The sequence below is a fragment of the Syngnathus floridae genome, chromosome 10, assembly GCF_059516105.1.
Source record: "Syngnathus floridae isolate MCC-2025c chromosome 10, RoL_Sflo_1.0, whole genome shotgun sequence".
Lineage (NCBI taxonomy): Eukaryota > Metazoa > Chordata > Actinopteri > Syngnathiformes > Syngnathidae > Syngnathus > Syngnathus floridae.
This window is the reverse complement of record NC_142422.1, coordinates 1,086,108-1,107,444: the sequence shown is the minus strand read 5'-3', so window position 1 is coordinate 1,107,444 and position 21,337 is coordinate 1,086,108. Positions and strand designations below refer to the sequence as shown.

The 21,337-nt window shown below is 43.6% G+C and overlaps 5 protein-coding genes across 9 annotated transcripts; 3 read left to right on the top strand and 2 right to left on the bottom strand.

Moving 5' to 3' along the window:
* Nucleotides 1-1,124: 1,124 nt before the first annotated feature.
* Nucleotides 1,125-4,262, top strand: rpa2 (replication protein A2). Its single transcript, XM_088387442.1, has 9 exons — nucleotides 1,125-1,287; nucleotides 1,472-1,560; nucleotides 1,878-1,979; nucleotides 2,053-2,166; nucleotides 2,253-2,327; nucleotides 2,830-2,946; nucleotides 3,225-3,350; nucleotides 3,434-3,528; nucleotides 4,100-4,262. The coding sequence occupies exons 1-9, from the start codon at nucleotides 1,275-1,277 to the stop codon at nucleotides 4,185-4,187; spliced, it is 819 nt and encodes a 272-aa protein (XP_088243568.1). The 5' UTR covers nucleotides 1,125-1,274; the 3' UTR covers nucleotides 4,188-4,262.
* themis2 (thymocyte selection associated family member 2) lies at nucleotides 4,175-7,691 on the bottom strand. Its single transcript, XM_088387428.1, has 6 exons — nucleotides 7,505-7,691; nucleotides 7,293-7,433; nucleotides 6,800-7,219; nucleotides 5,615-6,726; nucleotides 5,266-5,377; nucleotides 4,175-4,696 (listed from the first exon to the last, which is right to left on the bottom strand). Exons 1-6 carry the CDS (start codon nucleotides 7,593-7,595, stop codon nucleotides 4,665-4,667), a joined length of 1,908 nt encoding a protein of 635 aa, XP_088243554.1. The 5' UTR covers nucleotides 7,596-7,691; the 3' UTR covers nucleotides 4,175-4,664.
* LOC148391564 (transmembrane protease serine 3) lies at nucleotides 7,494-10,819 on the top strand. Of its 3 annotated transcripts, none has more exons than XM_088387433.1 (10): nucleotides 7,494-7,763; nucleotides 8,165-8,591; nucleotides 8,676-8,765; nucleotides 8,855-8,980; nucleotides 9,133-9,298; nucleotides 9,384-9,562; nucleotides 9,729-9,824; nucleotides 9,951-10,093; nucleotides 10,152-10,307; nucleotides 10,495-10,819. In XM_088387433.1, the coding sequence occupies exons 2-10, from the start codon at nucleotides 8,372-8,374 to the stop codon at nucleotides 10,564-10,566; spliced, it is 1,248 nt and encodes a 415-aa protein (XP_088243559.1). In that variant the 5' UTR covers nucleotides 7,494-7,763; nucleotides 8,165-8,371; the 3' UTR covers nucleotides 10,567-10,819. The 3 variants fall into 3 exon arrangements, with proteins under 3 accessions (XP_088243559.1, XP_088243557.1, XP_088243556.1); XM_088387431.1 differs by having other exon boundaries at nucleotides 7,714-8,073; XM_088387430.1 differs by having other exon boundaries at nucleotides 7,714-8,591.
* A 14-nt stretch (nucleotides 10,820-10,833) lies between these two features.
* On the top strand, nucleotides 10,834-14,861 carry ethe1 (ETHE1 persulfide dioxygenase). The gene is made up of 8 exons (XM_088387435.1): nucleotides 10,834-11,095; nucleotides 11,587-11,731; nucleotides 11,812-11,960; nucleotides 12,075-12,204; nucleotides 12,506-12,595; nucleotides 12,673-12,789; nucleotides 13,098-13,176; nucleotides 14,737-14,861. Exons 1-7 carry the CDS (start codon nucleotides 10,892-10,894, stop codon nucleotides 13,142-13,144), a joined length of 882 nt encoding a protein of 293 aa, XP_088243561.1. The 5' UTR covers nucleotides 10,834-10,891; the 3' UTR covers nucleotides 13,145-13,176; nucleotides 14,737-14,861.
* Nucleotides 13,749-16,751, bottom strand: ncoa7a (nuclear receptor coactivator 7a). Of its 3 annotated transcripts, XM_088387438.1 has the most exons (8): nucleotides 16,591-16,721; nucleotides 16,203-16,403; nucleotides 15,974-16,127; nucleotides 15,296-15,445; nucleotides 15,073-15,225; nucleotides 14,904-14,999; nucleotides 14,752-14,825; nucleotides 13,749-14,659 (listed from the first exon to the last, which is right to left on the bottom strand). In XM_088387438.1, the coding sequence occupies exons 2-8, from the start codon at nucleotides 16,301-16,303 to the stop codon at nucleotides 14,521-14,523; spliced, it is 867 nt and encodes a 288-aa protein (XP_088243564.1). In that variant the 5' UTR covers nucleotides 16,304-16,403; nucleotides 16,591-16,721; the 3' UTR covers nucleotides 13,749-14,520. The 3 variants fall into 3 exon arrangements, with proteins under 3 accessions (XP_088243564.1, XP_088243565.1, XP_088243566.1); XM_088387439.1 differs by lacking the exon at nucleotides 16,203-16,403 and having other exon boundaries at nucleotides 16,591-16,751; XM_088387440.1 differs by lacking the exons at nucleotides 15,974-16,127; nucleotides 16,203-16,403; nucleotides 16,591-16,721 and adding an exon at nucleotides 15,587-15,754.
* Nucleotides 16,752-21,337: the final 4,586 nt, after the last annotated feature.

Below are 21,337 nucleotides of genomic sequence, written 5' to 3'. Positions count from 1 at the left end.
TATTTCACCAAGCTGGGAAACCACGAGGTGTCGATTTTCATGTTACTTCTGCATGTTGTGTTACTTAGTCGGTTGGCAACCGGGTATCATTTCTCAAGCGAACTGGAAATGTCATTATTTCCTCTAGATATACTCCCGAGTTGTCAACTTGATTTGTTTATTTTAGCAAATACATAAAGAACACTATGATTCATTTCACATTTATTTGACATGACTTGTCAAAAAAGGGAAGCGGGAGGGAGCGATTCTGCTTATGTAGTCCGGTCCTGATTACAACCGAGGTTTCACTACCTTCAATCTGAAGGACTACAATGGTATATCGCTCGCTATATACTACCATATACCATAAAGAGAAAAGTAACAAAAACATAGATTTGACCAGTATAACATAATTTGAATACAGCAGTAATAAATAAACTGGAAGTTTGAAAAAAGTTACAAAACTAAGGAAAACACAAATTTGACCACAGCAAATACCTCATTGCTGTATTCAAATCATGTTATCCCAAATTCATTCAATTGATTTTGTGCAATCAAGATTTTAATAACAAAAAAAACACATTTTGTTACAAATTGGTGATCTATCCAGAGATTTATCAGTGCCATCTAAAGTTGAATTTAAATGGTTAAACATGAATGAATGAATGAATGAATGAATGAATAAATAAATAAATAAATAAATAAAATGAAATGACCATGACAAACAATGACGTTACAAAAGTTTGATTCATCTTGTGATATTTTTGTGGCGTCTTGAGTTTAAATCTTAATATAAGACGGTTCCTTTTTTTTACGTTTACATTTTCATGGTTAAAAAAAATCTGAATCTCGTCGTCTTGAGAGGGAAAGTACGTGGAGCTGTTTGTGAACCGCTGCGCGTTTCGCTTCCGGTAAAGGCAACGTAGACAAACGGAAATAGGAACTTAAATATATTTCCTCCTGAATTTGACTGTCAGGCACTTTGTTTTATGTTTTCTCCTGAAGTACATTTTCATTTACAAAAACAAAAGATTGAGTTGGTCAAAAAATGTGACTTTTTTGCTCAAATATATCTTCGAATTTTTGTTAAAAAACGTTGAAGGGTCTGACAGACAAAAGATGAGGGCGCGACTAAACAAGGTTATAGCTTCGCGGGAATAGTACGTGACGCATGCGCGCTGTGTTAAATCGCTCGCGCGCCAGAGTACTCCAGGAAGAAAGTTGAATTATTTGCATCCCTTGTAACTATTGTTTGCATTTCATAAAAGTATATTTACGACCCCTATTCGCATAAAATGTGGAACCAGGGTGAGTGTGACGCCCGGACGTTGACTCGAAACGCGAAGTTTTTAGGCTATAGCTAACGAAAATCATCCATTTGGCCTTTTATGGCGTCTTGAATTAGCCGAGCCGAACATGCTGTCTGACGTGCTCACAAGAACGTAAACGTCCTTAAATGGATGACATGGTTTGTTTTTTCTGTTGTTTTTAGGAGGCTACAGTGAGTCGAGTATGGTTGGGGGTTACACTCAGTCGCCCGGCGGCTTTGCGTCACCCTCCTTGTCCCAGGGAGAGAAAAAGGTAACGTCAGGGAAATTTGGAACGAATGTACAAACTGGAAATTGAGACCTGATAAAGTACAACAAATTGCATTCATTTAATAAGACTTAAACTCGAGTAATATTTTACAAGGTGACTTACTTCTACAAAACTATCGCTGTCAAGAACCTTATACGAGACTGATATTTTTGTCTACATTTTTGCATGAACTCTTATGTGCTGTAAATATAATAAAATAAAAAGACCTTTTTGCAGCACACCTGATGTTCTGTTAAAACTACAAGGTGTTGGTTGCCACGGTTCTTATCAAACTTTGTGTCTGTGCGTACGTGTCGTAGAGAACCAGAAGCTCACAGATCATCCCCTGCACCGTGTCCCAGATTTTGTCTGCCAACCACTCGGACGAGTCCTTCAAAATTGGCGAAGTAGAAGTGTCCCAGGTGAGGTGGCACATTTTGCCCCCCCTCGTTTCATGTTTCCCTGGAATACTAAAACAAGTGTTTGCTAATGCAGGTAACCATTGTCGGAATCATTAGAAGTACTGACAAAACCATGACTGCCATCCAATACATGGTGGACGACATGACATGTGCTCCCATGGATGTGAAGATGTGGGTGGACATGGAGGTATGAATATTTCTCAAAAGTATGTGTGATGTGGTGAAAAGGTGTTGGTAGTCAAGCAGCTTGTTAAGTTTGGTCTCTGGTTCAAGGACCCCAGCGCGGACAGCACCGTGCTACCTCCCGGCACGTACGTCAAAGTCTCGGGGAACGTGCGCTCCTTTCAGGTAAGGCTCCATGACGAGTAGAAGCTACGCGACCAAGCATAGCCAATAGTGGTCCAATTTGTGGAGTTCAACACAAGTTTTATTGAAAGTTCAGCCTTACATACACAGGGAAAAAATGTTGATATTATCTCGTGATCAGCAGTTTTTCCATCTTCTGCCACTTGGCCACCAAATGGTGGCAGCAAACCACCATCTGTTTCCTGCACAGTGAAAGTGCACGTTCGGTTGTGTTTTGGGCTCGCATTTAGTGTTTAGATTGTTTTTTTTCTTGTGCAGGGGTTATGCTAAATGTATTCTTTTGTAGCAGGAGTAACCTCAAATAGTCTAATAAATGAACACTTCATATTAAAAAAAAAAACATGAGTGAAGTGTGCATGTTGTCAAAAAGTAAAAAGTTGAACAAACCAATAAACAAAGCCACCACCACAATGACGTCCCTTGATGGAAATAAAGAGCAATGCAAAGACGGGGAAAGTGTAGCTGTGTGTGCGTGTGCATGCAGAATCACAAGTCGGTGGTGGCGTTTCGCGTCAGGGCCCTGGAGGACATGAACGAGATCACGTCACACATGCTGGAAGTGGTCCAGGCGCACATGGCGCTCAGCAAGCCGCAAACCTCGGTGAGGGAACTTCGCACAAAATAAATGCTTGAACAATGCTAAAAGCGCTTTGCAGAATAAAACAGACCATTCTTTTGCTCATTTTAATTTGAGTCTTGTAACATTGTTGCAATTTGATGCTAATGCTAGTTTTTCAACAGTACATGCTAATGGTGCTATCCTAAGTGGTTAAGAACAAAAAAAAAATGTTGGCAGCATTGTTAGCATAAAGCACATAAACTTTTGAACATTTCAAATGTTTTACTACGGATTTTAAGGGTTTTTGTCTTTGGGTCCAGGCCGGTTTCGGAACAAGCAGCTACGCGTCGTCCATGCCGCAGAGCTACGCTAGCGGTAGCATGGACTCGGGCTACGCGGGTGCACGCGACATGGTCAACAATGGCTTGAGCAGCAATCAGAACCAGGTAAGCAGCGCTCAGGCGCAACGACCTCACCCGGCCGGGCGTGACGCCGCCTGACGTGTTCAACTTCCTTTGTGGGCGTCAAGGTGCTGAGTCTGATCAAAGGCTGTCCGGATCCACAAGGCATCGGCCTTCATGACTTGAAGACCAGGCTGCCCAACATCAGCATAATGGCCATCAAGTAAGAGACTTTGAGACAGACATATGACGCATCAAAATTATTATTTTTTTTCACCACCATTTAAAGTTGCCGCAAGTAGCAGTTGTAAATACAGCACAAACTATAACTCCCAAATACTTTGAATAGTTCAAACTTAAAACATTACTCATAACGTTGGCTTTCAGATGATTTGTTTTTCTAAAAATATACCACAAATTTGAAGGGGTGGGGTATTTTATTTGATGTTGTTAAATTTATTTGAAATTATTTTCTGTCCTCCTATTGAACAAGCTTGCCCTGGGAGGGAAAAAAAATATTTCAACTGACATATTCATGAGTTAATGTTAGTATAGCGAGCATCAATGATGACAGAACATTTTCAGTTTGCAGAAGTCAGCCATAGCAACATCACACTTGACTTGAGAATTTGCCTGTGGCAGTCACGCTTTATGGGAAGTGCATGAAGCGTGACTGCCACAAGCAAATTTTCTAATTCTCAGAAATGTTTCTGACCAAATCAAATTGCACTGAAGTTTTCCCACCATTTTGCAATTTTAAATTCATTCATCAACACTTAATTATCTTCCCGCAGGCAAGTTGTGGAGTTTTTGAGCAATGAGGGTCACATCTTCTCCACCATCGACGAAGACCACTACAAGTCAACCGATTGTGACCTTTAGTCTTTATTTCCACAAAATTTGTAATTGTAAAAACTTCATTTCCTATTAAAACATCTTGCGTGACCTTAGATAAAATACCATTGTTCTCAGCTCATGACCGGTCTTATTAATGCACAAATCAAGGGGTATTTAAAAAATCAGACAAGATATTTCGATTACGTTTTCTGCAAATAAATAGTCAGTTTGGTAGTTAGGAACTAATGAAACTGGCATCAATATTATGGTCATTAAACTTTTAAACAATATATTTGAACAGAAACGGTGCAGCAACAGCTCTGTCAAAAAAGACTTAGTCTTATTCAAATGTATTACAGCTATTTTGTTTCATCGACATATAGGAGTAATATGGATTACACTCCCCCTAGTGGTCATGTTGTGCATACCAAAAGTAGCGACACTATTAAATCTACTTTAGTAGAACATAACATTCTCTTGAGCTTTCTTCAGCGTCATTGCGAGCACGTCTTCCTCATTCTCCTAGTCGGAGCTATCCTCTTCGTATAATGGATCTGAGGGGACACAAGCTAAAACATTCAAGCTCACAAAATTAGCATCGTTAGTAGTTGCAATAGTTGCCATGGTACTTGTGGGTCATGTGCCACAACTAAGACTACAAATTAAATGTACAAACTGTGTTATTTGTAATCCACTACAGCAAATTTAAGTACAGTTATATCTAACTTATATACATTTGAATTGAGATTTTATTTGAAGTGTTTGTTTTCATTTATTGTGTGTACAAAATAGGACTAATGCAATGTGTGTGTGTGTATATATATATATATATATATATATATATATATATATATATATATATATATACATATATATATATATACTGTATTTGATGTGCAACAATTAATTGATTAATCAGCAACGAATCAATTATTATTTTTGAGCCTCAGAATGAATTGAACTTATATCTCATGGCACCACTACAGCAATTTTAGTGTGTTGGTCATTACGATGATATTTTTTGAACCACTGATAAGGCGTATGAATAGAATTAATACATGAAAGTAAATTAGGACGAGTTGACTGGAACGTGGTGGTCAGGTTCCCCATTTTTGGGGCTCACTTTGGAAGTGGTGTCTCTCGCCGACGTAAGTGTTGGGCACGGCGTTTGGAAGCGAGATCGTTTCCAGCTTACTTGGTGCAGATGGTGGCGGCCGATAGCGCACGCTTGCCGGCTGGGTAGAAAGAAAGAGGAACTTTGTGGTTTTTCAATGTGCGACAGGTTCACAGTGGTATTAGCTGAGACGTTCTAGTCTGATAGTATAAGGTGTCAACTTATGTGTCTGCAAAGCACTTTTTATACTTATCTTTTATATATAGAGATATATAGAGATATATCTTTATATAGCTCTATATATATAATTTTATTTTATTATTTTTTTTAAATAACTTGCATTGTAAATGCTACTTACAATAGCTGGCAACGGCGAGGAACTCCTTCTTCTGATGGTCATGTCGTCAAACGTTTTGGTCAGGACGGTTTTGTTTGCTCTCGGCATCGATAGATTCCTTTTTGGGGGTCTAGGAGGAGGACTTGTAGCGGGATGCATCTCCTTTAGAAACTGGTGCAAGAACTTGTCCGTCACCTCTGTGACACTTTCCACGCTGCATTTTGGGACCTGGTTTGGGGGCCACGGGAGCGGCTGCTGGGTGCAGACCACGTTCATGCTGAGTCTCTCGGTTGGGATCTCAAAGCAGATGTTGGGTGTGTGCAGAAAGCTGGCCCGGACGGTGGGCTCCAGGGTGGCCCCTTGTATTCGGAGACAGGAAAAGTCAACGAGAGGGTCTTTCTCCAGCCCGGGGTCCGGGGTCACAGCTTTCACATCCAGAGGAGGCTTCTTGCCCAGCTGATTGAGCTTGTACTTCTTCTTGTCGCTCAGCAGCTCCACAAAATGGCCTTGCATATGCAAAGGCAGATAAATGACATTCTCCGTCTTCCCTTCTCCATCTTGGTCATCATCTTCTTCGTCGTCCTCCTCGCCAAGGGCGTGGCAAACGACGGCGTCGACCTGGCCGCCCGGGAGTTGGACGTTTTGGCATCCGATGACTTCGAGTCGCTCGCCGATGGAGAGGCCGGGAAAGCCTTCCTCTTCCACTTCCTCGCAGTTTCTCGTGGCAGATACTTTTAATCCCGGAGTTTGGGCGGCTGCCGCGTAGAGCTCGTACACAGAGTCGAAGCCCCGGGGACGTCTGCGGAAGCGCCCCGCGTACTCCTCGGATACCATGAAGTACTGCTGCGCCTTGCACTTGGTCACGCTGGACATGATAGTCATGGGCGAGGTTGTCTTTCCGTGGAAGATCATCTGGATCCCCGTCTGGAGCTGCGGCAGCCAATTGCACTTGAACATTGAGCAGGTCTCAGGAGCCTCCACAACCTCCACCACCACGGGGAAGGTTAGATCCGGCTGGGAGTGAACTTCCTGCAAGCTGAGAGGAACCACAAAGCTGATGTCCTCGCACGTGTCGGTGATATCGACCACATCCATCGCCAAGGTGGACGGGAACTGCAGAACGTTCTTCCTCACTGCCAGCCACAAAGAGAAGACAAGTTTGGATCATCTTATAAAGGACTCCTGAAATTTTGGGAAATTGCTCACTGTTCATGATGGCGCTGATCTGGTAGACAGGGCTGAGGACCAGCGTGCGTTGGCACATGGCGGCGTTGTCAAAACGGAAGCGTTGACTGCGCAGGCCCGGCGACATCGCAATGTCCCTCGGGGTGAAGCGTTCTTCGTTCTCGTGCACGTAGAACTGGCCACGCGTCCCCAGCGGCACGTCCACCTCGGCCGAGGCCTGCCCCGGGCCGACCAGGATGCGGCAGCGACACCGCTTGTCCTTTTCCGCCACGGCGAGCAAAGTCAGGACGCTGCCTGTCCCCAGCGTGACGTCAGCCAACTCCACCACGGTGGAGCTGGTGAATGTGACGGGGAGACTCCTTTCTAAGCTCACGGGCCTGAGTTTGACCAGTTCCTCGATTGTGCTGTACGGCATCTCCTCTGGGATCACCTTTAACAAGCCTGAGAAAACAATGGACCTATTGACTACTTCTACTACTATATCATATATATGATACTATCTTTTTTTTGGCACCTTCATGGTCGACGGGTAGCTCGAAGGTCTCGTTGTCGCTGACGTCCTCGCAACAAACAGATGAGAGTTTGATGTCGGTGACTTTGATGATGTCCCCGGTGGAGAAGCACACCTCATTTCCAGAAATCTCATAGACAGAGCCTTAGAATTAAAAAAAAGAGAAATAGGAGAGGAGACTTGAAAGCGTTCATTTGCCCACAAATGAAACCTACCTTGGAAGTAGACCCCTGAGCAGACCTGGAGGATTCTGGGCAGACAAGCGCTGTCCAGGGATGCGATGTACTGCTGGAGCGGGAGCGCCATCGCGGTGGAGCCAAGAGCAGCAAATGCTTCATGCAGGCTCAAGTGTGCATGATGATGTTCCTTGTGCGGTTGAAAACACCCTCCCACAACAGCGAAGGAGGAAGTAGCAGGCCTCTGCACATTGCTTGCATGCAAAAATTTGCTACAACTGGTGGAAAGAGAAACCATGTACGTACATGTGAATATGTCATTTGTGCATTTACTTCAATATCATCAAACCGCTATTATCCATTCGTTTGATTAGAATTATGCACCAAATTATTTTTTGAAATAGTGGATTTTAGTCATCTTATTTTCCTTTGTATACAAATCCAATATTTTTTGGGGCAGACATTTTGAGAAAATAATTCATTTGACATGAAACTGGATTTTTCCATTTTTCTTCTCTTTGAATGCATCTTTTTTTTGTCACGTTGTGAGATTTCTTTCACGTGTCGGAAACGATTTGGGCCTCTTCTCAACATAAGGATGGGTGAAGGTGTGCTTAATGAAGTGGCCTGCTTTACGTAAGCCAAGCTGCTGTTAACGTGGGACTCGGAGCCACACAATTATCTCCATGCATATTTCAGAGCCGCGTATCTGTTACCGACCACACCTGAATGTAACGGAAGAGGGAGGTCACAAAAAGGGGATTAGTGAAGAGTCGAGAAGAAAGCCACGTTGCCGTGAAGTGTTTCAATTCAAGAGGCTGACCTTCTCTCTCGCTCAGACAACTATCAGGTGGGAGCTCTTACTCGAACTAAATAGATGGATCAACAGGAAGTGACAACCCAAATATGGACGTGAAGGTCCAAACAAGAAGTTCACCGGACTGGTCGTCGTCATGCTCCCCTCCAGAGCTTTCTTCTGACTTGAAGAGCATCTCCTCCTTGGTCTCGCCCACGGTGGTCACGCTCCTGCCTCAGTCTTCATCCTCGTTGCCGCCAACTTTACGACCCGTAGACGAGGGGTCCATAGGCCTCGTGCTCGCCAAAGAGCCCCCGAGTGAAGAACCAGGTAGGCGGCCCAAATGTTGTTCCAAAAGTGTCATTGTTGCATGTAAGATTTTGATTGACTGATTTCCTTCATATGTATGAGCAGATACTCATCAAGCGTGTTGTTCTCGCGAGTTGCTGCTCATCGTGAGCGTGTCCGTCGCTGTCAAACTTGTCATCGCCTTCGCTCTCTTAGGTAACCATGTCATGAAAAATTCGATATCGTGACACACTTTTGGTCGGTCCTGCGTCTCATTTTATTCTCTGCTGCTGTCTCCGACATAGTCAAGTTTCTACTTTATCCATCCTCGTCGCCTTCATGTGGCGTGAAGGGGAACTGCAGCACTCCGACCCAACAGCCGTCCCTGTCGAAGAACCCCGTCAGCAGCCACATCGTCAACATCACGGCAGGTACAAGAACATGATTTTGTTGATATACTTTGCAGCTGCCACGAATAATCGGCAACTCATCGAAGATCAAATTGATATTCACGATCATCGATGAATCGTTACGATACCTTTTCGGCGCGATATTGAGCGATTCAGTCTTTGCCCCCCCCCAGAATGCCCAGGTTTGGTCGGCGACGGCAGGCGCATCGTCGGGGGTACGCTGGCGGCGGCGGACAGGTGGCGCTGGCAGGCCAGCTTGCACTGGAGAGGGAAGCACGTTTGCGGGGGCGCCGTGGTTTCGCCGTGCTGGGTCGTCACGGCGGCTCACTGCTTTGTCGAGTAAGTGAGGATAAAGTTTACAACAAGAAGAAACCTGATGTCAAGATGATATTGATATTATGATATCATGATATTGTTCCTGTAGAAATAACATGCTGGAGGTGGCTGACTGGCAGGCGGTGGTCTCCGCCGTCAGCATCGCCGACGACTCCCTGGGGAAACGCTACCGAGCCCTTCAGGTCCTCTACCACCCTCTCTACGACACGCGCAGCAACGATTACGACATCGGCCTCCTGCGCACCATCGTTGACATCGATATGGACGGTAAGGTTTGATTTGACAGCATTTAGTAAATGAAATCATCAAAACAAAGTCAATACAATCATTTGATTTGATGTAATGAAAGCAATTCTTGCCTAAAAGAACAACGAGGTGCATTTTTTGGCAGGCAGGTCATGTCTCATTTGACGTTATAGCACAACATTTGTAGGTGGGGTGCGCCCGGTCTGTTTGCCCAATCCCGACGACTCCTTCCTTAACGGCGCACCATGTTGGATCACGGGCTGGGGGTCCGTCCAGGAAGGAGGTGTGTTAGTCTGACACGATCGACAGCTAATGATGAAGTACCGGAAACATACACTGCAGTCTGACATGGTTGACAGCTGATGATGAAGTACCGGAAACTGAGGTTAACTTGTTTTTGTGAGGTCAGGTTTTGTGTCGGATGAGCTCAGGCAAGCTCAGGTGAAGGTCATCGCTGAGTCAATCTGCCGCCAGCCGAGCGTCTACGGCGTTCACGTGACACCTCGGATGATCTGCGCCGGCTCCTTGAAGGGAGGGGTGGACTCCTGCCAGGTAAATCGAATCAGACGCGTTGAAGAATCGTGAATAAGTATCGACCATGTGATTTTAGGGCGACAGTGGGGGTCCTCTGGTGTGTGAGACAGCCCGGGGTGAGTGGAGGCTGGCGGGGGTGGTGAGCTGGGGCGAGGGTTGCGGACGGCGCAATAAGCCGGGCGTGTACAGCCGAGTCACACAACTGATGGACTGGCTTGGACAATATGTCGAGGTACTGTGAATTTCCGCAAATTTGCGGTTTGGCATTTGGCACGTTGTTGTTATTTTGCTGCCAAAGAGTGAAATTGTTACTCTGGCACCCTCTGGTGGAAGGTTTCGGTGAAGTTCGTTCTGTAAGTTCAATGTAAGATCCCTGAAATGCAAATATATGGATTTTTTTCTTCTTCTTTTTTGTTCAGTTGAAACAACTGGACAACTTAGAAGACCCCACTACAACAACTAGGAATGACACCTCATCACAACCGGACTGAGACATCAATGGCATTTATTTTCCAATTAAAATCCTAATAAAAGGGAGTCTTCTTTATTTTATTTTATTCCACTAAAGTTTTTTTTATTTTTTTTAGGTGAACGCAACACTGTTGCATAAACAGACAAACTGGCACCAAATGACACTAACCGGACTCTGGAGATAAAACTAGTTAGGCATTGTTGATTTGATCAGATAAGTACTTTGACCGCGGCGCCTTCTCTTCCGCGAGCGAGCGAGCGTCATAAGCAGGCAGAGGACGGACGACCCGACCCGATCCGACCCGACCCGACCCGACCCGACCCAGCCGGCCAGCGAAGAGCGCAATGAGCTCGGTGATAACAGCTGCAAGCCGACGGTGCCTGGCAGTCCCCCTCGGTGTTCTCCGGAGGCGCGTCGAGGGCTCGAGCGCCTCGGCAGCCGGAGATGGTGGCCTGTACGCGCAAGCAGGAGTCCATGACGTTCCGCTAGTGGGGCGGCGGTCCTACTCGACCGGGACGCTGTTGAACGACAGGCTGCTCTTCAGACAGGTAATGAGAACTTGAACCGGTAACTAAAATGGCGTTTACTTGTGTGTTCGTTTCGGCGCTGCTCCTTTTCACTATCTTAGGTTGTTAGCTTTAGCAAAGATAGCGCTCGGTCGTAACCTACTCTCAAATAAATGTTCATCATTCCACTAGTACAGTTGCAATGAGACACAAACTTGACACTTGGGGAATTGAATGTGTCATTTTGTCGAATTTGAAGCCACTAAGAAGCAATGGCGTTTGAAACTTTCTGCATTCGACTTTCTATTACCTCAATGCAACAAATACGATAGTTGTCATTTTGGAAAGGTATTTATTGAACAATACATCAGTTGGGGGATTATTGTTGTAATAGAACTGGCCTGAAAAACGTATCTATGATGAAACAACTTTTTTTTTTCATTACAAAAAGAATGAATTGCATTATAGTTAGCAATGATGTGTAACTGTGCAGAACATCAACTTTGTTACCTGATAGTTTTGTGTCTTTCAAGCTATTTGAAGCAGAGAGCAGCACCTACACATACCTGCTGGCCGACTCCGTCTCCAAGGATGCCGTTCTCATCGACCCTGTACTGGAGACCATTGACAGGGACCTGAAGGTCATTAGTGAACTTGGGCTCAATCTGAAAATAGCAGGTCAGCAAGTGAAAAAAGATTTCATTCAAGCCTCTTGGTGTCTCAGCGTGCATTAACCTTGTGTTTGGGGCCTTTCCAAGTCAACACTCACTGCCACGCCGACCACATCACCAGCACGGGACTGATGAAGACCAGGCTAGCCGGGCTGAAAAGCGCCATTTCCAAATTAAGCGGCGCCACTGCCGACATTCTGCTGTCCGAGGGAGACCGGATCACTTTTGGAAACCACGTAAGAGAACGCACCATGGGTAATATTGACGACCACAGCAAATGAGAGCGTATACCTGGATGTTAACTTGCTAACACCTGCTCGCTAGCACAAACGGATTATCCATCCCCACAGTATCTGAGTGTGAGAGAAACACCGGGCCACACTGACGGCTGCGTGACGCTGGTGACGCAGGATGAGCGCATGGCGTTCACCGGGGATGCCTTGCTTATACGAGGCTGCGGCAGAACTGACTTCCAGCAAGGTGACTTGTGTTTGTCAACCATGGAAATTTGCCCATACACTACATGGGCCAAACATTTTGTTGTTGTTGTTTTTTTCTTCAGCTTCCGGACTGGATTGCTAAAGTATTAACTAACAATTATTTATAAATTATTTCCTATTAGAAGGTTTCTTTAACTTGGAAAGTCATTTCGCTTTCACTTTGAATGGTGGATGGCTCTACTTGCTGGAGCTTTTGTTTTTGTATTACTTACTTACCTACCTACATACAGACAGACACAAGAGGGCAGTGTTGAGTTGTTCAATTGCTTCTGCCTCATCAGGTTGCTCTGAACGGCTGTACACTTCCGTTCACCAGAAGATCTTTACCCTACCCGACCAGTGCCTCGTCTACCCGGCTCATGACTACTTAGGTGGGCCGTCCCCGCAATGTTTGCATGTCACTCAAATAACTTAAGCGCGCGCTGACCACCGATAGTTGATTTTCCAGGTCAGACGGTGTCTACTGTCGGTGAGGAACGCACATTAAACCCTCGCTTGACCAAGAGCCTGGACGAGTATGTGACCATCATGAATAATCTGAATCTTCCAAAGCCTTCTAAAATCGGTACGAGACCACCTATGATCTCAGCCAATCACAACGCGATATTAGGCAAAGTACAAAAAAATGATTTTTGAAAGGTGAGGGACACAACACATGATGATGGAAAAAATAATCCTGCCACTGTTCAGCCAAAACACATACTACAAATGCGTTTATTTGTTCCGGCATCGATTTATATCACCATTATGGACTCCGCCGCGATGCCATCAGTTGAACTGGCTTAGCGTGCAATTGTTTAGATCGAAGAAGAAAAAAACCCAAAATCTTTTACAGTCATCAAATAACTCAAGTGCTCTTCTTTCTACTTGCAGATGTTTCAGTGCCTGCAAATCTGCTTTGTGGACTTCATCATGTTTGAGCGCCTTGTACAAGAGTGGACTTGAAGCAAAAGTATTGCACATTGTTGATCATTTTTGTAAATACTCATACTCTAGCATCTTATTTGACTTCAATTGAAAAATGCTATATAGCCACTCAGGACAAACGGACGGACGGACTACTGCGTGTGTCCTATTCATTTAACAATACGTTTATTTCTGTGGTTAAGTGCTAAAACACCTCTCTGTGTAATGTTCATATCCGATATGTCTGGAATGGTGTCAATCAAAACTAAAAATCTTTCAAGCTTTTTGGACAGGTAAACTGAATGACTTGGCGGATGATGTTTGTTTTCTATTGGATCCCGCCTACAGTCAATATCAGCCTTACTGTGTTTGAACTATTGAACTTGAAAGCGTTTTGCACGGCGGCCATGGAAAAATGTGGTGAAATCATTTGCGCTTCTGGTCAACAGCAAATGTCACTGTCGTCACTACAGTGTAAACAATACGTGCTAATGTGATTTTGAAAATAATTATCATGGTCATATGAAATAGTCAAATTTGAAATCACTGCAATGTATTGTGGAATTTGTATTGTCAGTGTTATGTGACAATGCCAGTTGAGTTAAATCTATACAAAAATGTGGTCGCTCGCTCATCTGCTAGTTTATTCAGTGTCAGCAGTAAAGACATTGCTTTGACAGTAGTTCCAAATTAAAAAAAAAAAAAACCAGCGGCAGTGCCAGCACCACCAGGCACTTCAAAAAAGAACGTTAACAAAAGTAAGACGTTGCTTGATGCTTTGGCTCGGTTTTTAGAATTGCTAAAATGCAAAGTGATCATCTGTAAAAAAATGTTTTGCCAACATTTTACCCAATGAAAAGTCACAGGAATAACGTGACCAATTCAGATGGCACGCATCCCAGATATTATATTAAGAAAATGGAGAACTTTTATTTGTTCTGACCTTACAGGCCTACTCATATTCAAATGACGCTCAGCCACTTTGTCACATCATCGTCAAAGCGGTTGTACCATTTCCCTTGACCGGGTTCATGTACAGTAAACACAGTGTTAAGTTACACGCCAACATGCCTGTTCATCATAAAGTACATTTTTGCTCATTTCATTTCATCCCAAAGGCGCTTTGATTTCACAAAGTTTCTTGGCCAAGGAAGGGAAGGCTTAAGGCTTGTAGCTTAGCTTAGCTTAGCTTACGTAGGCTTCTGACGGACGGACAGACGGACGGACGGCAGTAGTTTAAGGCAACAGTGTTCTCCATCTTTTCATCATCACAGTAACCAGCCTGACCGACCGGTAATATATAATAAGCACCCCGCTCGCTTAGCTAACGGCACCCGCAAACAAACGTCACCCGGTGGAAGCGTCTTTCTTTCCGCCATTTTTTAAATGGTCAGTTCCGTACTGTCCACACCTCCAGGTCTTGTATGATGAAGTCCGTCTGTGTGGAGAGCGGAGCGTTGTGGAATGTGGGACATGAAAAACTGGAGCCTCGGTACAGATCTGCGTCTATCCAGAGACCAAATTCTCCCCTATACGTCCAAGGAAACAAAGGTCATCTGGTTAGGCCTTGTCAAAAAGATTTCTAATGTCTTGTTTCTTTTCATAGATAACTCCAACTTACCCTCCACCTCCGAGATGAAGAGACTCCATGTTGCCACTTACAAAGTAGGAATTCTCGCCGCTCCACTTATAAGCCTGAATGAATGGCAAAACAATGAAAGGCAATTCATTCGTTCACTGCTTAGCGTCTAAAATGAACCAAAGAGTTTGTACCTGGAAGTCAGGGTTGAAGGTGAATAGAAAAGTTTCTCCAGTTCCATAGCAGTATTTGCTTACTCGAAACGGATCGGATGAAAAGGCTCCAAAAACCTGAAGATCAGATATCAGATTTGACGATAGATGCTACGCCCCGACAATCCGAGCGAGCGAGCGAGTGAGCGACCTTTTTCTGTATATCTTTGACAACCAGCAGCACGGGACTGTCCAAGCCTGCCATATTTCTGTAGAGCGTCTTGAGGCTGCTCCCATGGACAGCAGTGCTGTAGACCAGTTGCCACCCGTAGCCTTGAGTTCGATCTGGCATGTGCGATGCAAGCTGTGAGCAAACGGGCCCATTAGTCACCGGTCAAAAAGAACGGGAGCCGATACTCGAGCGAGCGGCTTACGCTTAGCAGGTGTCTGTCATCCAGAAGCTCGCTATAATCACTCAGGACAGGTAGAACGTTATGAACTTTGCCCTGGTCCTCGGGTTCTTCAGTTTCAGAGTCCCAACTGCACAGACTCAAACGGCGCTTTGTGTCTTTTCCCGTGATAATCTGGAAAAGGCACAAATGTAGCACTCGTTCAAATATACAACACAGCAGTCAGTCATTGGAACACATTAAGACTTCGGGTCAAATCCCTTTTCTGAAGAGTAAGACATTTCATCCATAAGACAATCAATGATAGTCTTGTACCTGAACATAGGGCTGCTCACCGGCAAAGTAAAAGACCTTGACATTGTCTGCCAACAGCTTCATAGCTCCTGATTTCTTTGTCTTTGCTATGCTCATCACGCGTGTGCTACTAACTGTCATGATAAGGAAAGAGCATGTGCTTTCCCCTCATTTGCTTCGCCCTTCTCTAGCCGCCACAGTTTCCTTTCCCTGTAAACCAGCAAGGAAGGGGGTGGGCACTTTGCCTATGATGCTTGCTAAGTAGTCAGAGAAAGGATGTCCATATAAAGAGAGAGAGGCTGGCTGGGTGGGCGGGAGGGAGTTGCCACGACCGCTGTGCCCACATAAGCAAAAAGTCTTGAGTGAAAACAAGTATGATGAAATGAGAATCAAATCTGTAAGACTTACCCCCCAATTTGTTGCTGCAGGATTGCTGAGCTGTTGACTCGAAGGCCCCTTCTTTCCCACATGACACCTGTTCTGAAAGTGGGGCTTCTTCTTCCGATTGTTGGTGCACATATCTGGTGACCATTGTACAAAGAAGGTGTAGAGGTGGTCAACCCTACACAAATCAAAGGACTTATTAGCAAACGCACCGTTGTTGTTCTGCATAAAAACAACTACTACTCAATTGTACCTAATGGCGTGACTGGTCAATGGATTTAGCCATGTGCATCTTAAAATGCACATTTCTTTTTGGTCCAATTTCAAGACTGCATTTCTGAGCTCTGACATCATTTTGTACACCCACTTCAAAAAATGAGTGCAGTTCAAATGCCAGTTAGGATGACTCCCACTGGTATTGCCTCAACTTGTTGAATGAAAACTGCCACTGTATCTGTCCAGGCATGCACAGTTCAGAAAAAAAAAAAAAACCCCATAAGTATTAGTCATTGCAAAATAGGCGTGCACAGTCAAAATCAAGAGCTCCTTGGTTGATGCTCCTTGATTGCTAAAAATAGCTCCCTCTTGTGCCAGCATCCCATGCAAGTAAGGATTGAGAATCCTGTCTCCTCGTCACTTACTCTCCAACACTGTAGGCAACTCCCATAGCTGAGTGGAAAAATGGAGGTGGTGGTGGTGGTGGTGGTGGAAAGAGGAGAAGGCAAGAGATGATGGTGGTTGGAGGCTCAATGCTGTAGCAGCAGCATGTCCACGCTGAGCCTGCGTGGGAGCTCCCTCTTTATAGCCTTGCAATGCAGAGTTAAGCCCCTTTCAGCATAAACACACCCCTTTCCCTCCCACTTGGGCCCCCTTTGCAGAAAAATTTCACAGTCCAACATGTTAGTCATTAACTCAACATGCTCCTCGTCCTTAGTGTGGAGTTCACTCAGTTAATGTGCCTCTGCTCGGCTCTGCAAATTCAATAGCAGCCCCTGATCGTTTTTTCCACTATAGGTATGTTCTCCATTGAAATATGTCCACCGTAGCACGAACGGACATGGACCTGCCACACATTTCGGCGCCGCGGCAGAGGCAACCCGACACCTCTCCGAGGAAACACTCCCACTTTTCACTCTAGTGAACATTTTTGAGTTTTTTTTTTTTTTTCCTTAGATGAGGGGTTATGAGGGTTGCTTTCGTATTAGATGCCTCACCGTCAAATGAAAGTACGGGTAACCACCGATACAGTATGAAAGGACACAAGTTGTATAGCCCCCACCTCCCCCAAAACAGATTTCAGTTCTGCAAAAAAGGACAGATTGTGTAATCCCCATACTGGTGTTAAAAGAGTGAACACATCTGTTTCTCATTGTTGTTTTTTTCCACTTCTTTCTGTCCTTATTTTAGGGAGAACGAGAAAAAAAAGTGGCCTGCTGAAAATCATATCTTGTTGGAGAAGACGGCTGGAGTGGGATGTGGCCTGCAGTAAGTCAGAGCTCCTTTTTTTTTTTTTTTTTTAACCTTATGTAAGGTTCGGGATTTGGGGGGGATGGGACCATGAGAGTTAGAACGTGTATTTGTTCACGTTCTATCGACTGCTAAAGTCAATACTACTGTACAAAAGTTCAAGCCATCCTCTTTCCCCACAAACCATGGCAAAATGAAATCATTTAATTAATAGTGCAAGGAGATACAAAACACTAAACTTGAAAAAGATGGCTACTCTTTCACCTTCCTTCCCCTCCACTAATTAGTTGCTAATTAAGCTTGCATTTAGATTTGACCTGCAACTGACCTGTAAAAGCCATCCAAATTAAACAGAATCCTTTATCCTCCTCAGGATTATGGTTCAACTCCATTCTCCAACTCTGTATCTGATCTCTGTCTGATCACCCAAGTAAAGAGCTCCTAGTCCCCCTCCAGACCTGCAGGAGGCAGTCACATCACAATTAAACAAGCTTCCTGTCAGATACCAGGGACGGACGGCCGGACGGACGGCCATATTGCCGCCAGAGCAGCAGAAAAGCAAAGAAGGGAAGGCCAGAGAAAGCAAAGCCAAAGAGACACCTGGTCACACACACAACTGGTAGGAACTGGACTTGGTTTGCTTCATGCTCAGCTTGTTTGAAATGTTTGCTTTCAGCTGTGTTTATCTTAACGTGGAGTGGCTCAATCAATTTGGAGTCTTGATATTTTCCTACGATAGTGTATGTATGCAATTACTGAACCGAACTTCAAAGAATGCAATGTGGGCTTTGCGGAAGATGATCAACCTGACTAATCACCCTCCAATTAATTGTGCAATAAACTGCAGAAAAGAAAAAGAGGAAGACTCGAGTTGTTCTAAGGACCAAGGCCTTGCCTTGCCTTTTAGACTGAACTCAATAGTCTTGTGCTTCGTTTCCACCCACACAAAGCAGCGGCTCCTGCCTTCTCCCTCTATGATGCTAACCATTTGAACATTTTCAGGCTAATTTAGTCTTCCCATCCACTTCATTTTGGCTGAGCAAAAAATGTTTGAGGTCTTATCAGGATAAATGTGAATATTCACAGGCAAAAACCTTTTTCGATTGCACGTGTCAGTTTAAAGGTTAGTTAAATGAGCACAGTACAAGCGTATTGATTTTCACCAAATTATTCTTGCACATACATGGAGGAGAATGAAGCGCACAAGGAGATAATTGTTAGCATATGTGCTGAAGTCGGCCAGGGAGGCTGGCTGACTGGTTGGCTGGCTGTCCTACTTGGCACGCTCTGAGATTATGCAAGAGGAATTCAGGGAGTCGAAAACAGGATGGAACAGGACTGCGAGGAAGAACTACATTGAACCAACTATGGCTGAAATAAAGTGCTGATACCGAACTTCATTTGATCTTATGTCATGACAATGTGATGAAACCTTTGTCGACTTGCATAGAGCACAAAAAAAACCCAATTTGAAGTCGGTAGTAGTTTCTAGCAGGGACGAAGGAAGAGCTACTGAAGATATTTTTTTTCATCACTGGACAGAAAAGTATTTCCTTTTCAAGAGTCAAAAAGTGCCCAACCATCCCATTTGCAATTTGTATTTGTTTTAATGTATAATTCTTAACATTCAAGCTCATTAAAGTCAACAATAACTAAAGATATCTTGTTTTTCGTTTGATTTGGTCACATTCTATTGTGTCTTTGTGGATGTTACCTTTTAGCTGTTCTTTAATATTTGAGATCCTATCCATGGTTGTCACATTAGCCTGTCCATATTTTTAAAATGACAAGTATTCATCCAAATGAATTTTGTGTGTGCTGGTTTTCAGTCTTCAGTCAGGAGACTGTGACCCATTTGTGGCTTTCTTGTGATTCCAAGCTGGCACAATTTGGGATCGTTGTCCACTCGTAAATGTTGAGTATGTGTAAAAGTGCTAAACATTTACAGAAGTGTGGATTGCTGATGTGCCAAATGCCAAGCTACAGCCTCCCTCGTGTTGCATCCTTGGCCTTCGCTCGTGAGTCAGACCTGCAGCGCTTCATTTAAAAAAATAAAATAAAAAAAGAATAAAAAAACTGAAAGAAGTCCCAGCAATGTGATAGTCACTGAAAATAAAAGTCTAAATACAGAAGGGGTTCGCAATATTCAAGAGCAAAAAAAAAAAAGGCAAATGCTTTTAAGTTGGCAGACAATATCTGTTTGAATTACTGCAATAATAATAATAATAATAATAATAATAATAATAATAATAATAATGTTTTAGATAATAGAAGTCATTATTTCAAATAGTAGCATTTCGATTTTTCGTATACTTGGATCTTTTCCCCCTCATAATAGTTCAAACCCCTTTTATTGTGTTTATGTACGATAATAAAGCAGACAAAGTAGGTCGAGTTTTATCCTTTGGTTTATATTCATATATGTAACCCTCACTTGGATATCCATAAAGCTACAGTGAAGCGTTGCTTTTTTTTTTTTTTTTTTTTCTGGTGGTTTGACGTTTATGTAACTGGTGGAAATGGGGTGTCAGATTTCCCCTTGCGAGAGACGAGCCTGTGTGAAAACGGGCTCCCAATCTCATCTTTCCTCGATCAATGAACAAAACGATCCTGAAAAATATGCACGAATTTGGAAGCGTCAAATGTCTTCATATTCAACATTTTCAATTGAAAAAGCCTGCTCAGCATTCATGCAAACAAAGAAACAAACGTTCCGGGGATTAGACAATAAAGTCAAACCACTACTTTTAAAAGTTAAAATAATTCTGTTATTCGCCCATTTCGAATCAGATGGAAAATACTGGATAGGTTTTTGAATCCAAAAATGATCAGCTTCTTTGTTCTGGAGGAATTCCTCCTTCTTAGACTGACACCTAGTGATCAAAAGGAAGAAGTACATATTAGCTGAGGCCTACACAATTTTAACAGTCCAATGTATTCATGTGTCCTTGATTATTATTATTTATTATTATTATTTTTAAATACTATCCACTCTGCATAGGTGTGTGTAGCATTATTGATGACGTCAAGAAAGGAAGCAATGACAATTTCCCCCTTGACACCTTCATTGTTACTCCTTTGCAATACAGTACTTTTGTGGTAGTGACAAGGCTAATCCGCTGGGGGGCAGTAGTTAGACACAGAGGTGTGAAGACGGACAATAGAAGGCCATCAAGACTTTGGCGTGGGAAGGAAGGAAAGAAGGAAGGAAGGAAGGAAGGGAGGATGAAAGGAAGAAGGGAAGGACTTTTAGCAGCACTGGCCATGAGAAATGATTCCTCATATTTATCACCACATACTGGGGATAAAAAAATGCATTTAAAAGTAGAGCACAGTGATTATTAATTACAAAGTATTTCAAAGTATGACAGTCATGCTGCCATTTTTGAAATATTAGCATTTAATTAGTGTCATGAAATATTTGTTGACACAAGCAACGTTTCCTCAAGCGGCAATTATGGCTGCATGCTGCTCACCGAGAGATTGAAATAACCAGATTACAAAAAAAAAAAAACAGCTGGAAGAAAGAAACGGCACATAAACGGAGGCATTTGTTCTTATATTTGTGCCAAGCAAATAACCTGGTTGTTTTCCTTGACACCCATCAAGCATTCTGGAGTCTATCAATTATTGTAGGCCTACAAGGACACATTTTGCAAATCCCGTTTAGTTGTTCAACGTGTGAGTTTCCTTTCAGCCAGTGTTGATCATAAACCTTTCCAGGAATATTTGGCGGATGTAATAACACCAAACTATTGTGGACACATTTTTGCATCACTAGGTATTCTTAAATGACTGTACCCAACTATTTGAGTGATTCTTTTTTGCTCTAAGGGTATGAAAAGATGGACTGGCATCACGTGGTGTATTTTTCTCGACAGTAGATGACAAAGCTTTTCTTGAGGGTCTCCCTCTCTCCCT